Source organism: Corythoichthys intestinalis, chromosome 3, assembly GCF_030265065.1.
Source record: "Corythoichthys intestinalis isolate RoL2023-P3 chromosome 3, ASM3026506v1, whole genome shotgun sequence".
NCBI classification, from domain to species: Eukaryota; Metazoa; Chordata; class Actinopteri; order Syngnathiformes; family Syngnathidae; genus Corythoichthys; species Corythoichthys intestinalis.
Genome location: NC_080397.1, coordinates 53,414,085 through 53,430,450, shown reverse-complemented (window position 1 = coordinate 53,430,450; position 16,366 = coordinate 53,414,085). Strand labels below are relative to the sequence as shown.

Here is a 16,366-nt window from a genome sequence, read left to right as displayed (position 1 = left end):
TATGTGTTAGACTAATGCAAACAATTATATGTTGTGTGCGATGACGATATCTTTTCCCCTTCAGGTGCTAATATTTGTGGCACACATTATTTGATGTCAAATAATTATTTCTTTATGTGGGATTTTTCCCCACTGAATAAATGCACTTGTATTGAAGGTTGGAGTTTTCTCTTTTTTTCCATTAGGGTCCTATATTATTTGATTAAAAAAAATATTAGAAGCTAAAAACACATCTTAACCAGGGGTGCCAATAATTATGGAGGGCACTGTATACATATATATTTGTGCAGTATATACTGTACCTCCACAGAGTGGTAGGCCAACTCCAGTTCAGATACCAGGTCCTCGATGTTCTCAGACCTCCCCTGTAGCTCTGAGATCCAGTCACTGAGTCGCTCCTGTTACATGTTGGCAGACATTCACCACTTAGCCACTCATCAATTAATTCATGACTTTTGACTTCCCCTCCACAATTATTTAACCCTGAGGGGAAAGCTTTACTGCTCTTGTTCATGAATGTGCAGGTGTCATATCGATTGAGACACTGAAGGTAAACAGACACGATGAAAAACATTGCTGGCCCTGTGTTTGCCCAGTCAGTGTCAATGGATCACATATCAATGCTCACAGAGGACCTTTTTTAGCGAACAAAACAGAGTATAGGTAGTCCCCGGGTTACGACGTACTCGACTTACGTGATTTCGACGCCGGCGTCTCATCCGCCATGTTGTCTCGTTTTTTTTTTTTTTTTTTTTTTAAGTCACGTAAACAGTACCTTATTGTACCTCACAGTATCTTTATTTTTTACTTTATAAATATGATGTGTTCTGTCCGCACTAAACTTGAAGTTGTACAGCTTGACAACAGCAAACAAGTGGTTGTGGTTTTCGAAGCTTTTTACTTCCTTCACTTTTGACAAATTGTAAAACTGTAACACACATATGTATACTTATGATCAAAAAGACATACATTTTAAAAATAAAACACTTGATACAAAATGTTTGGTGTTTAAACATCCGTGTAATCTGATCAATATATAAATTTAGTAAATTAAATTAGCCTAATTTGCCTAACAAAAGTCCACTAGCTTAAATACTATGCATGCTAATGTATTTACAATTCTCATAGCAAATCACTAACACATAACTCCACAAACTGTAACTCTAAGCTTAATAATAAATTAATACACAAACATATATTAGCTGAAACAACTTACAGCCTCATGTGGGCCAAACCAGAGCACAGCTGTCCTTTATCCATGTCAGACCACTCTGCTGCTCAGTCATAAAAGGCAACAGTCCAGACAGACCCAACACTGCCAATAGAGGGCAGTGCATCCGCTATCATTAAACAAAATACAATACTTTTGGACTTTTTGGCATATTTAGTTTGAGATTTAGGGGTACTTGAAGTTAATTCCACGGAAATTCAGGTTACGTTGCCAGGGTAGGAACAGAACTCGTTCGTAACCCGCGGACTACCTGTATTACATCACAACAATTCGAGTTGGATGTGTGCATCCTGCCAGCTGCCTGCATGGGTGGAAAAGTTCACAACCCACTTTAAAATTCCATTTTGCGATGACTCAAGCCAACAGTTACAGTGGGGCAAATAAGTATTTAGTCAACCACTAATTGTGCAAGTTATCCCACTTGAAAATATTAGAGAGGCCTGTAATTGTCAACATGGGTAAATCTCAACCATGACAGACAGAATGTGAAAAAAAAAACAGAAAATCACATTGTTTGATTTTTAAAGAATTTATTTGCAAATCATAGTGGAAAATAAGTGTTTAGTCAATACCAATAGTTCATCTCAATACTTTGTTATGTACCCTTTGTTGGCAATAACGGAGGACAAACGTTTTCTGTAACTCTTCACAAGCTTGTCACACACTGTTGCTGGTATTTTGGCCCATTCCTCCATGCAGATCTCCTCTAGAGCAGTGATGTTTTGGGACTGGGGCAACATGGACTTTCAACTCCCTCCTCACCCCGTGGCGTCAAAATGATAAGAGCGGTGAGCAAAAATTTCAGAACCAAACGGGGGGGCCTAGTGAATGACCTACAGAGAGCTGGGACCACAGTAACAAAGGCTACCATCAGTAACACAATGCGCCGCCAGGGACTCAAATCCTGCACTGCCAAACGTGTCCCCCTGCTGAAGAAAGTACATGTCCAGGCCCGTCTGCGGTTCGCTAGAGAGCATTTGGATGATCCAGAAGAGGACTGGGAGAATGTGTTATGGTCAGATGAAACCAAAATTGAACTTTTTGGTAGAAACACAGGCTCTGCTGTCTAGAGGAGAAAGAATACTGAATTGCACCATACCCACTGTGAAGCATGGGGGTAGAAACATCATGCTTTGGGGCTGTTTTTCTGTAAAGGGACCAGGATGACTGATCTGTGTAAAGGAAAAAATGAATGGGGCCATGTATTGAGAGATTTTGACTGAAAATCTCCTTCCATCAGCAAGGGCATTGAAGATGAAACGTGGCTGGGTTTTTCAGCATGACAATGATCCCAAATACACAGCCAGGGCAACAAAGGAGTGACTTCGTAAGAAGCATATCAAGGTCCTGGAGTGGCCTTGCCAGTCTCCAGATCTCAACCCCATAAAAAATCTGTGGAGTGAGTTGAAAGTCCGTGTTGCCCAACGACAGCCCCAAAACATCACTGCTCTAGAGGAGATCTGCACGGAGTAATAGGCCAAAATACCATTAACAGTGTGTGAAAAGCTTGTGAAGACTTACAGACAATGTTTGGCCTCCGTTACATAACAAAATATTGAGATGAACTTTTGGTATTGACCAAATACTTCTTTTCCACCATGATTTGCAAATAAATTCTTTAAAAATCAAGCATTGTGATTTTCTGTTTTTTTTCCCCACATTCTGTTTCTCATGGTTGAGGTTTACCCATGTTGACAATTACAGGCCTCTCTAATATTTTCAAGTGGGAGAACTTGCACGATTAGTGGTTGACTAAATACTTATTTGCCCACTGTAAACATTATACAGCATTAATGCACATATATCATAACGCATAATTCTGCAAGGTAGTCCTGACATCCACCTACTCATGTAAAAAGGAAGTGATCAAAAAGTACCTGCATTTCTAGAAGAATGTTTCGTTTGTTTCCATATCAACGCTCCCAACATGAAAACCAAATTTAAATATATGGAAGAACAGCAATGATAAATCTATCTTTAAATGGCTATAAATATAATTGCCATTGCAAAATGCATCTTTATACAGCTGGACAGCACAGTGAATCTTTTATTATTTTTTTAACACTTACCGGACACTTATTAAACTCATTGGGTGCTAGATGTCCAATCCATTTTGACTGGAAGGGGCGAATGAACCAACATTCATTCCCAGTCAAAATAGACTGGAAGTATAGAGCCGTCAATGGCACTGAACCATGAGTATTCAAAGCGAGTCTTCCCGGTTTAAATGGAAATGGATATCTATCGGCATGCATGGCATGCAATGAGTTAAATACATACTACTTTAGGGTGTTACTTGGGGTTGTAACGAGTGTGTACAGCGATCCTTCGTTTTTGGCGGTTAAAACCATTTAAAATTTATGCTCATTTAAAATTAGGGCTGTCAAACGATTAAAATTTTTAATCGAGTTAATTACAGCTTAAAAATTAATTAATCGCAATTCAAACCATCTATAAAATATGCCATATTTTTCTGTAAATTATATATATATCCTGTAAAATAATTTGTTGGAATGGAAAGATAAGACACAAGATGGATGTATACATACATTCAACATACGGTACATAAGGACTGTAGTGGGCATTTCACTCTACTGTCATTTAAATCTGTCTCTGCTGTCCTCACTCCGAAGCATCTACTTTTTCCAAAGCTAGACAGCTAGTGAAGGACGCCTTAATAATCAGACTTCTTCCTTTTTCATCTGATTTATTAATAAAATGGCCTCAAACCACTGTCCTCTTTAGACTGTAGTGAAACTACAAAAAAAAGTACACAAGCATTGCATTAGCAAGAACGTTAGCTTAGCACGCTATACAGGTTCACTAAACATAAACAAAAAGCTTCTCATACAAAAAATATAACATTTCGCTTACTAACATAATATGTACATTTTTTACAACAACCATACTTACGGACAAATCTTGTCTAAGGATCATATAAGCACAACATTACAACGTAGGCGTCAGCCCGAGACGTCGTGCAGCCATATTGAACTGGCAAGAAAGCAATAAACCATGTCGCAAAGCGACCACAAGAGTTCGCTGTTAGACAGCACAAAAAAACCTTGCTGTAAAACTTACCAAAAGGCAGAATACTGTCTGAGCGGGACATGTGCGTTAATTGCGTCAAATATTTTAACGTGATTAATTTAAAAAATTAATTACCGCGCGTTAACGCGATAGTTTTGACAGCCCTAATTAAAATATAATGCGGAAAACACAGACAAAACTGAAAAAGCAGTTTCTGCTCTTGCACCCCTCTTTAAAATATACTCCAACAGAACTGTTGTGTTAGTTTATGTGTGATAGAACAATATGTCTATATGCTGCCATACCAGATTAATGGCGCAATAAGCCTCCGAACTATTTTTAATTTGTCCGTTTTACCCTGGAAACCCGTTTACAGACGTCGCGCAACCGCTTTTGTTTCAACGTAGCCATAAAAACAAGGTAATTATAGTTATTATTCAAAATATCTGTCATTTTTAGTTTAGACTCATTAATGGATGTCTAATATTTAGTTAAAAAAAAGACTTTAGAAAATTATTCCCTCGCATCTTTTAAACAAATTACGTCACAATGAAAAATTTGGCGGCTGTAAATAAGTCACGGATATCAACCTCATAACTATCGCTTAATTGTATTTTTTTTTTTTTTGTTATTGTCGCATTTTCCCCGATATGTTAGATCAGGGGTCCCCAACCTTTTTTGCACCACGGACCGGTGTTATTTGGGTCTTTTTTTTTCACGGACCGGTGTTCTGACAAATTTTGCAACCCATCAAAAATTGCAACGATGCGGTTCTGCGCATGCGCGTAACGTTAAACATAGCCGCAAAATGCGCAAATGCAGCGATTCCAAAGTAAACACTACAAACTTTCTTGAAAGAAAGGAATATTAACTTACGTTTGATCATGGAAGGACTTGTAGAAAAGTTCTCCTCAGATTCATCCTGCCATGTAAGCTTCGCACAACAGCTGCACACCGCGCTCACGATTAACGACTTCGCCTTGTCGTTAAACATTAATTAAGAAGCCCGCTTCACAAAGATACGATGTTGGAAATTGTAGCAAGGTTTTCAACGCTCTTGTCGCGATGTCAGGATCAGGCATGAAAATCTCTCACCTTTCGGCGAAATTCGTCGTTTTGAAGTCAAAAAGGATGACCTACGTGATTCGTGTAGATCCGAGGAGAAAACTTTTTAAGGGGGGGGGGGGGGGGGTCGTTTGTAGGCATGTGCCAGTTACCTTCACGGATTACCATGCTATGAAAACGTCGCGGTTACAAAACCACTAAAATTTTCCGTCATACAGTAGTACGTATTCGTTATTTTTCATGTGTCGAAAATGCAGCCAGAATTAGCTTGGCGCGGCAGTGCTTACCCCTTCCCCTGTTTGATGCTGCGTGTGTCAGTGACACTATTCCAGCAAACCCAAAAACAAGCACTCCCACCGCAAGGCGTAAATTCTTCAATTTATTGATCTCTCAAATCGTGGTAACTGAAATATACCAAATGAATACATTTAAAACGTTGTACACTCGTATTTTTCCACATGTGAGTAGCTTCAACAGTTTAGCTTCATGAAAAAGTTCGTCAAAAACAAAACACACATTTTCCTTTCAAATTCAATACACAAAGTTACTAAAAACTTACAAAGACGAATGATAGGCAAGGCTTAACTAGGACAGCAACTTCATTGAGGTTAATCACAGCCGCTGAGAGAGAAACAAGTTTGTATGCGGGGAGGGAAAAAAAAAAAAAAAGAGCGTCAAAGATCGCTAATTGCGACAGATGATCTTGTACTAAGCACAAATTCACATTCGCTGGAGGAGGTAAAGTATCACTCCCAATTGTTTTTAGATGAATGCATTTGCCAGCATATTGAATTTAGTGAGTAATGGTTTTCGTTTTCATATTTTGTGGTATGACAAAGTTACTGCCGTTCGTTGCAGCTTGCGTTGAACACTGCCGGAGCGTCCGGTGAAAAAATAGCTCCCGTTAAGGTAGCGTCAAGCTTGTGTATTTAACGGTAATATAAAAGCAGTGTTGTCAATAACGTGGTATCGTAATGCGTAACTAATCTGATTACTTTCTTTCAGTAAAGAACAATCTAACGCGTTCATTTGTCTAAATCAGTAATCTGAGTAAAATTACTTTCCTTGATACCTGTGCGTTACTATTTTGTTATTGCCCCATAATGTGTGTAGAATGAAGAATACTGTAGTCATGGGAGTGACATCACATGTCACATTTTTTAATCGGGGATGGAACAAAAAGGGTCACATGTATTACCATGATGCGTGAGCGCTGGGAGTTTGCGGCCAAAACAACATAGCCTTGCTACCTCGCCAGGATGCAATGAAATAGGCAGGAGATATACTACAAACGGCTGCATTTGCACACTGGAAACACAGCCATTACGTCACATTTTTGTCCAGTAAAGATAACAAAAATATCTCCGTGCGCTGCAAACTTTGCGCTGGCTCAAAAAGACTGTCCACCGCTATAAGCATCCAATAGGGAATGGGACGTACTACGTCACTGTTTGGCTAGGCCGCCATGTTGGCAATATGCTTCCGGCAGGCTCAATGGGGATTGTAACGTGTGGTAGTGCTAACCTAATTCCTTCGGTGTATTAGAAAGAAAATATGGGTGTGCATTGTTGTGTCACCGGGTGCAACAGTGTCTCCTGCGACAAAAACAAAAAGGGCGAGGAAAACTGGACTCACTTCTCACCGTTTTTCTGCATGGAGGGCCAAATATCAGATCACGAAGGCACGACGGATGGCTGGGTTGCAGCGGTTCGTCGGAAAAGCATTTCTTTTGATCATATTTCTGCTGGAATGAGAGCGTGTTCCCGTCATCTCTACTCTTGTAAGTAGAACGATTTATCCGTTTTGGTTTCAATACGTTTTTTTATTTTTTTTTTACCGTTGTGTAAATCTGCCTCGGTAGCAATGCTAACCTACTCCTCCTCCTCACCTACCTGTTGTGTTACTAGGAAAACCTGCATATGAAATGCTGACAACACATCCCGATTGGTCACCATATCTCTTCTTGGGTTATTCTGAGGTCAAGCGCACCACATCGGAGCGTTATGAGAGGTTGGAAAGGCAAAGAGTGCACGCTGAAACTTCAGTTTGCTCTGCTCTTACAAACACGATCCCAAGTGTTGTTGTGAAAAGTCAATAAAATATGAATACCAAAACATGACTTGAACAACTTCCTGACAAACTGTAACTGCTTGTTGTTTACTTCAGGTCTTCATAATAAACAGGTGTAATAATTACAAAGTCAGGTGACTTAATTTTGTTATTCTATTTGGAATATGCATTGACAATGTGTGGACAGTGTTGTAGACAAGAACTGGGACTGATAAGTTGCAATAGATTTATTTCAAGTAATGCAACTTCTCCAATACAATATTTGAGCTGACAGTTTAAAATCTTTAAATTAGTGCAAACAAGGCCCACCCTCTGATAGGGTCAGCAAATATTATATAATTATAATATATACAAGTTTAACATAAATGTGTCTTTGTCAAAGCAGTTTAAAAACTATTTACTGGCCTTGGGTAAATTGCCAGACAGAATAAATATGTGGTTTAAAGTTCTTGCATTTCCATTTTAGGTATTGCAAGTTCTCCAACACAATATTTGAACTGACAGTTTAAAATCCTTTTAGTGCAAAATGGCCCACACTCTGACAGGGGGTAGCAAATATTATAATACATAATACATTATAAAAAGCTATATACTATATAAATACAAGATCACAACAAAACCTGTATTTTTCAAAGCAGTTAAAAAAACATTCAGTGGCCTCAGGTAGATAAAGGTGTATAAATATGTACATTACAGTTCTTGCATTTCTATTTTAGGTATTGCAACTTTTCCAACACTATTTGAATTGACAGTCTAAAGTCTACATTAGTGCAAACAAGAATAATTATAAATAATAATAGAATTTATCAATTCAACATTACAATGAAACGTGTCTTTGTCAAAGTGGTTAAAAAAAACAACACTTCACTGGCCTTAGTTAAATAGCCAGGCAGAATAAATATGTGCATTAAAGTTCTTGCATTTTCACAAGTTAAAAGCCCGCAGTTTATCAGCAAGAAAGGCAGACCCAGACGACGTCTGCTGCAGGGGCTTGTTTGATTCCGACACAAGACAAATGGAACCACTCAATTGAACAAATTTTCTTTGTCAAATAATCCAAGAAGAGAGATGGTGACCAATCGGGATGTCTTGTCAGCAGGTTTACCTAGTAACACAACAGGTAGGTGAGAAGGAGGAGTAGGTTAGCATTGCTACCGAGGCAGATTTACACAACGGTAAAAAAATAAAATAAAAAAACGTATTGAAACCAAAACGGATAAATCGTTCAACTTACAAGAGTAGAGATGACGGGAACACGCTCTCATTCCAGCAGAAATATGATCAAAAGAAATGCTTTTCCGACGAACCGCTGCAACCCAGCCATCCGTCGTGCCTTCGTGATCTGATATTTGGTCCTCCATGCAGAAAAACGGTGAGAAGTGAGTCCAGTTTTCCTCGCCCTTTTTTTTTTTGTCGCAGGAGACACTGTTGCACCCGGTAACACAACAATGCACACCCATATTTTCTTTCTAATACACCGAAGGAATTAGGTTAGCACTACCACATGTTACAATCCCCGTTGAGCCTGCCGGAAGCATATTGCCAGCATGGCGGCCTAGCCAAACAGTGACGTAGTACGTCCCATTCCCTATTCAAGCACCACTTGGAATTACAGCACAACAGGTAACACGACAGCCAGGACTTTTTGATACTGCTCGTGCTCAATCCTCGGTTCAAGCTCAGTTGTTGTTGAGGGTTTTGAAAGCTTAGGTTTAAAGAAATTCTAAATATCCATCTTGCCTCCTCAGCTGTAGTTTTGGCTAAGCAATGCAAACCGCTGTCTCTAAGGTTCTATAGTCACATGATCTGTTCGAAAAATAATTTGGACCCATTATGAAATACTTTGAAGGATTCCTGTTCATTTTATTCATTTGTGTTGTTTGTTTTATTGCTCTAAAACTTTTATAGACAACATTTTAAGGGTCATATTCAATGGTCTTTATTTTAAAGGGGAAGTTCAGAATTTTTTACATTAGGCTTAATCTTTGAGTTAGCCGGGTTAGTCGTTGGAAATGATTTGAACAAATTCTGTGCAGTTTGACAGTTATTTGTTAGTTTCAGGGCTCCGGAGTGGCTAAGCTAGCGCGAGTCAATGGTGGTTGAAATCAACTCCTTCAACTAATTAAACCCCCGTTAACTCGAATATTAAGCCTTATGTGAAAAATTAAAATGGTCAAATTCGCCACATGTGGAGGTTTTGCCGACGGCGGACATTTTGGCAGAACGCCGGAACATATTTCCTCCACACCTTTCTCACCTTTTTAACCCCTGACCCATTTTCATGCCTGCAGGATATTCCAGAATGACTTTAATCCAGAACCTCGGTAGAGTTGTTGTCTCAAATGTACGTTTAATAAGGTCGCCGTCATTTGCGATCTCTCTGTTTATTCACAAACGGGTCACGAATCCACTCCTTCGCAGTTCGTGGGTCTTCGAGGTTGTAGGCTTGTCAGGTGCCCTTTTCACGGTAAAAATATCCTTTTCGCCGTAAAAATATTTCCAAAGACGTCTATTTTCGTGTTATCTTCGCTCGTGTGGGGGCTAATTATTTCGGGGAACAAATGTGCTGCGCCGCGGCCTAGTAATACGCTACTATCGAGGACAAGCGCACATAGATATATTATATACACAAACAAGAAGTGCTAGCAGTCCAATCAATGAACTTCTATGACACCATTTGTAATCTATCCCGTAGTATTATATCTAGAGTAGACAGAGATATTGGTGTGTGAAGCAGGGGCACAGGGTTAATTCAGCCAGAATGCGGTCGTTATTAAATTATTTTTTCTTTGCGGCCTGGTCGCAAATGCGCCATGGACCGGTACCGGTCCGCGGCCCGGCAGATGGGGACCCCTGTGTTAAATGATAAATAATCGATCCAAATAAAGAAAAATTCGGGAAAAAAACACGTTTAAAAGGCTAAATATATGAAAAAGAAAATATCGACCACTACTTGTTGTCTGCGATTTCTGCATCGCGACCCTTGTTATATCACCATGTTTCATCCATAAAATCCCCACAAAATCCGGCAGTGGCCATTCACAGCTGTGTCTTGACATTCGGTGATACATGCTATATGGCGTTTTTGGATCGAAACAAGGTAAGTCTGCGATAATATCTCATTAAAATCGTGGCGTCTTTAATTCTGCACTTCCGTGCTCTCGCCTCCTGTTAGGGTTTTGCTGTTTAAACATTTTTTTTTTTAATTCCCTCGTTTAAAATTTTTCTCCCCCCACAAAATTGAGATTTTAAGCTTTCCGATGATGAATCACACATGCATATCGGACAATTTTGAATGTTGGCCAAATTGGGGCTCTCAGAGCAGAACTTCAAGTCACCTGAGTGTTTTCCGCCATATACATACACATAATTTTTTTTTTTATTATTATACTTTGGGAAAAAAGTGGAAAAACAACCCTAATTTCTGGGCTATAAGGCGCACCTGACTATAAGCCGCCACTCACCAATTTTGACACAAAAAAGGCATTTGTTCATAGATAAGCTGCACTGGCCTATAAGCCGCAGCTGTGCTCACTGTATTATGGGATATTTACATCAAAAGATACTAACCGGAAAAACTTTTTTTGACAGCGGCATCATAAGACTGTCATAAAACCAAATGAATCATTATGAAGCTTTGAACCAATTGGCTGCAAAGCTTCATTAATTCAAGAAGCGTGATTTTGCCATCACTTCCCGCATGGGGGGGGGGGGGGGGGGGGGGGGCAGTGAACCTCTGCTGCCACCTGCTGTCAACACTGTTGTCATCCAACATGCCTCCTAGCATGCATTGCAGCTCTACAGATGTAAATAACATTCAAAATTCATGTTCTGTGCTAATAGTTTCTTCAGTTACTGTTCCAGTTGTTTCATTAATTGCTAGTTAGCTACTTTATTTGACTGTGGCGCTATAAGACTGTATTAAGACCATCATAATTATGACATGACACTGCCATGAGCATTAATGAATGCTTATGAGAGATGTTGAATTATCTCACTTTTGCCTGCATGTAAAAGATCCGAGCTGGACATAGAGTTGGTGATATAATTTGCCGGATGACAGTTAGTGACATCTGTCATAAGCATTCATTGATGCTCATAATAGTGTCATGTCATAATTATGGCTGTCCTCTGGCAGTCTTATGATGCCGCTGTCAAATAAAGTGTTAGCTATTAACCCAAATAAATCAACATATAAGCCGCACTGGACTATAAGCCGCAGGATTCAAAATGAGGGGAAAAAGTAGCGGCCTATAGTCCGAAAATTACGGTTGTTGGTTTTTTTTTTGCTACTTCATGGTTTTTCACTAATCGCGGCGAGTTCTGGTCCCCATAAACCACAAAAAATGGGGGATCACTGTATATTCAAACAATCAAATACCTTGACATCCTCAAAGGCTTTGTCCACTGCAGTCACCTCATGGCCATCATGGTCACCAGAATCACAGTCTTCCTTAGACAGCAAAGACTGACAGGTGAGACAGAACCAATCCATGCCTTGTAGCTCAGCAGCCAGTCTGGCGTGAAGCTGCTCCTCAGCATCAATGATGTCATAATCGGCCTCAATGAGCTCCTCGTCCTGAAAGTCTTTCACATCTCTCTCTTCCTCAACCTCCTGAACCGACACCAACACTGGTTCCTGTACATCTTCCCATCCTCCAAGTTCCGTTTGCTCGCTGGTGTCCAGTTCGGTTATAATCTCAAATGTCAACTCTGGAATATCTTCAGATATCTCATCTTGAGCTTTAGTTTTGCCCTCGGACTCTATGTAAAAATCGGTCTCTGGGCTCATTTCTCTTTCTATTGCAACTTCTCCATTTTCTTCTTTGCCTGCAGCATCTGATTGAAGGTTCTCTTCCTGGGTCAGAGATAAATCTTCTTGTGGGGCAAAACTCCTCAGAGGGGAAAAAAGATCATCTTTGTCCTCCTTGGCCTCCAGCTCATCTTTCCCTGCCTTTTCTAGTGAAGGTGTAGGTGAAGGCGTACTGTTCAAATATTCAGACTTTCCAATTGGTTCTTCCGGCTGAGGCACTGCTAGCGTTTCTATGGTGTGGTGATCAGATTTAGTTATTTGTTCATATTCTGTGTCTGGATCAAGGAGATTTACTGTTTCACATTTGGTTATCCTCTCTGAGCTTGGACTCATGTCTATATCCATCTCCACAGCTTGACCTTTGGGAACAAGGACAATCAAGTCATCGTCTCTTTCGGTCTTCAAAGTGTCAGCTTTGTTGTCTTTTGAAGGGATCTGGTACTCATGTGCATTCATTTCCTGTTGTGTGTTACTTGAATCGGCCTCTTGTTCATCCATTTTGGTTATGACCTCCAACTCTGTGTCAGGCGCAAAACAAACCGACTCGGGCACTGAAACGTTTTGTGTGAGCGTTTCTTTTTGAGGAGTACTTGTTACCTCCTGAAGATCAATTTGGACCTTAGTCTGGGTCAGGTTTTCATCAGCAGTCTTCTCAGTTATTTTCACAACTGCATGCACCATGGGTTCACAATCAGTAAAGCCCTCAACTGCAGGTTCCTTGGGATCAAGCTCCATTTTCTTATATTTCTCTTCTAGTGTCACTTTTAAAGCCTCCATATTTCTGTCTGCTCCTTCTGCTAGGATCTCCTCCAGGATGTCCTTATCAATAACTACTTCTGTCTCATAGGTGTCCCCCACTGTGTCTTCGCTTTGAAGGAGATCAGTTACAGTCGGTGAAATATCAGGTTTCTGCTCCGGCACAGCATGAGTCTGAGGCTTCTCTTGTGTTTTACTTTGACTTTGATCATTAACGTGATCATTTCTTTGGTGTTCATATGTTGTCTCTACCGTTACAATCTTAGAGTCAGGAATTTGATCCGTCGCCTGCCCCTCTTCCTTCTTCAGACTATCTTCATGAATTAAATCTCTATGAGCAAGTTGTTCTTCACTATCCTCAGAGTGATGTACTTCTTTGCCTGCCTTTTCTGGACCATGCTCTTTTGACTTTGGTGCGTCTGAATCTTTTACTACTTCAGTGTTGACAACTTGTTTTGAATCCTCTGCCTTGTCCTTGTCTTGTTCCTCTTCCACAGCTCTTGTAAGACAGCCTGTCATTTCAAACTTACTCTGAGACCATATCAGCCTCCTGTCTCCTTTATCCTCCACTGCATCCACTGGAATGTCCACAGTAGGGGTATCATCTTTCAAAATGAACTTTTCCAGGTATCCCTCTGCCTCCTCTGAATCTGAAAAACATTTCTTAAAAGATTTCTCAGATGCCACACTCTCTACCTCGGAGTATTCCTCATCACTCTTTCTCTTCTCACCTACAGCATCCTCATAAAGGTCAGAGTACATGAAGGACATGGCGGTGGGTTCTTCCAGCAGAATGGGATCAATTATCTTAGGGGGTCCAGGGGAGATATAAATAGGCGTGAGTGTGGTTTCTTCACTTCCAAACAATACCGAGCCGCTCTCCTTCATGGATCTCTGACTGTCTCTTCTCACTCTGGAACCTTTTACTTCCTCGTCCACTTTTTGCTGCATTGCGTTTGCAGGAGCTCCTTCTCCATAGAAGACCTCGTCCAGGTGTTCACCAACTATCTCGACTTCTGTCACCATGACGAATGAGTCCTCTGACTCTGATGGATTGTCTTTGTCTACCTTTGCAGGCATTGACTCCACTGTGCATTCCAGCAATGGTTCTTCCACCTGCTCCTTAAGTTCTGGAGACTTTTGTCCCGGAACCACCTCATCCACCAGGGTAAACTTCTCAAAGTAATCAATGTCTTTGGAGCCGTCTTGTGGTATAGATGTGTGTTTGAGCTCAGTGTCCAGCGAAGACAGAGTGTCTTCATTTGTGGACTGTTGCTCAATAGACTCCTGTATTTTCACCTCTTCGGAAGGGCTATTGTTCTGGGTGGTTTTGTTGAGGTGGGATCGAGATCTGATCTTGGGAGTCTCGTCTAAGTAAGTCAAGTTGTCCTGAAGTTCTGTGCTCTCCTCTTCATCAACTGTGGGAAGTTTGGATGGGACTCTGATGTTAAGAATCTCGTACCCCTCTGAAATCAAACTAAACAACTGCTGATCTCTGTTTCTGATCTCTTCCAAATCTGTCTCTGCTCCATTCCGATGTTCTTTGACATTGGGAAGCGACACTTCTGCCATCTCGGGTCTCTCCACTCCCAGAGCTGAGGCTGATCTTGAAGTGCCAGTTCTGGTCAGTCTGTCCCTCAATCTGCTGCTTCTTCCTGACCTCGTTCTTCTGCGAACGACTTTGTCCTCATCAAAGATGATGGTGATTTTCCCGGCAGATCCAGACCCTTCCATGTTGCAGGCTTCCGAGATGGAGCTGGTCTCAGAGGCCCAAGGAGTAGAGCAGCGGCTAGATGCTGTCTCCCACACTATACCACTGTCCTCGCTCTGGACAGTCACCATGGAGAATGAAGGATCCACCATCAGGCACTGGAGTTTGGGCTTCACAGAATGGTCCTGGATAACCTCCCGTAGACTGGAAAGGGAAAGCAAGTAGCTTTAGAGAGGAGACATTTGAGGTCCGAAGAAGACCACCCCCGACAACTGAGATAAAAGTAAATAAAAGTAAGGATATCATGAAATGTGCGCCAACTCCAAATATCACTGATGTAAAAGGATAAGCCAGGACTTCGAAAACACAACATATCAGTTTCTCAAACTATGACAAGGCAAGGATATGTCCAGCACCCCGTATGATAAATGGCAGAATCTACTGGCAGAATGAGGCTGTCTTCATTGCCTAAATTCATTGGATCATCACATTAGCTGCAGAGTAGATAATTTTAGGACTTAAATATCAGTCCTGCGTCATGAAGTCAAGCTACTCAGATCCTGAATTCTAACACTGAGGAAATACTGCAAAAACTAACAACACCAAATAAGTGGAATTTGTTAAGCACCTGTTTTGCAGTTCCTCCACTTCGTCCTCATCGTCCTGACTGATGACATCTGAAGCCTCACCCTGGAACTCTGTAAGCTTGGTTATCTCAGTGTCCGAAATCTCACATTCCTCCATCTTTTCTGCACTTCAGGGGTATCTTTTTTATTGTCTTCTTGGTGTTTTTGGCTGCTCTCGAGTCCAGGAGCGTCAGACTGTTCCGTTTGTGTCATTCTAAGTTGGGAGGGGTCTATCTGAAGCAGCTGACTCAGAAATAGACTAAGTGGGGAATGAAGAGGGGTGTGCGTAGAATATATGTGGGGAGAAGGCGTTCAATCTGATTGGTTCTGGACTCAGTGGCAAAGTTTTCAATGCGTGATGAACTTCATTCCTACAAAATGTTACTAGTATGTGGGTAAACATACATGATGCGGACATCAATCTGCGCTAATGAATTGCAGTCATGTAACTTTAAGATCAAAATCCCCTTTGCGAAGTTAAATATAGGCCTTGTGCTGAAACAGTACTCCCTCGTCTCCACTGCTGTTCTTGGCAATGCTTAACAGGGCTACTCTTGACACACACGCTTGTAATTTGTCTCTTAAAATTTTGAAAGCTTCACAAATAAAATAATAATAATTAAAAAAAAAATAAAAAACGCGAAACTTTTTTTTTAATCTGCCATTATTTGATTTTAACAACACTCATGTTTCAAGTTCGACTGTCAGGTATTTGCAGGCAGGCAGGTGGTGTGTGGACCAGGGGTGAAAGTGGCTAGAATTTCTTGCCGGAACTCCCCGACGTGAAGGTCGCCACGGAGCCAGAATTTTTTAGGGGGTCAAACCTCTTAAACTACTGAAATGCAAAGAAAATTGTTTTAGCACAGTTATTTCTCTAACACATATGAAAACCGATTTTCATTCAAAATTGTATTTTTCAATGATTTGCAATATAAAACTATAAAAACAGCAATAACCCCAACCTCCATCTCCTAATTTATATTTTCCCTCATTTCCTCACATACTAAATGCCAAATCTCAATTTTAACTACTTGAGAACATAGGGTGAATATTAAAATTAAATT

At 40.6% G+C, this 16,366-nt stretch overlaps 1 protein-coding gene and 1 long non-coding RNA gene across 2 annotated transcripts in view; one reads left to right on the top strand and one right to left on the bottom strand.

The window, feature by feature from the left end:
• cmya5 (cardiomyopathy associated 5) overlaps positions 1–15,492 on the bottom strand; it is a 35,485-nt gene extending 19,993 nt beyond the window's left edge. The window contains exons 1-3 of the mRNA XM_057832582.1: positions 15,305–15,492; positions 11,778–14,880; positions 303–398 (exon numbers count right to left, since the gene is read on the bottom strand). Of these exons, the coding sequence (XP_057688565.1) occupies positions 303–398; positions 11,778–14,880; positions 15,305–15,420 (3,315 nt within the window). The 5' untranslated portion in view covers positions 15,421–15,492. The remainder of the gene's footprint in view (positions 1–302; positions 399–11,777; positions 14,881–15,304) is intronic.
• Positions 5,480–8,849, top strand: LOC130913752 (uncharacterized). Its single transcript, XR_009062808.1, has 3 exons — positions 5,480–7,106; positions 7,234–8,516; positions 8,667–8,849. It is a non-coding gene; the product is annotated as an uncharacterized LOC130913752 (long non-coding RNA).
• Positions 15,493–16,366: the final 874 nt, after the last annotated feature.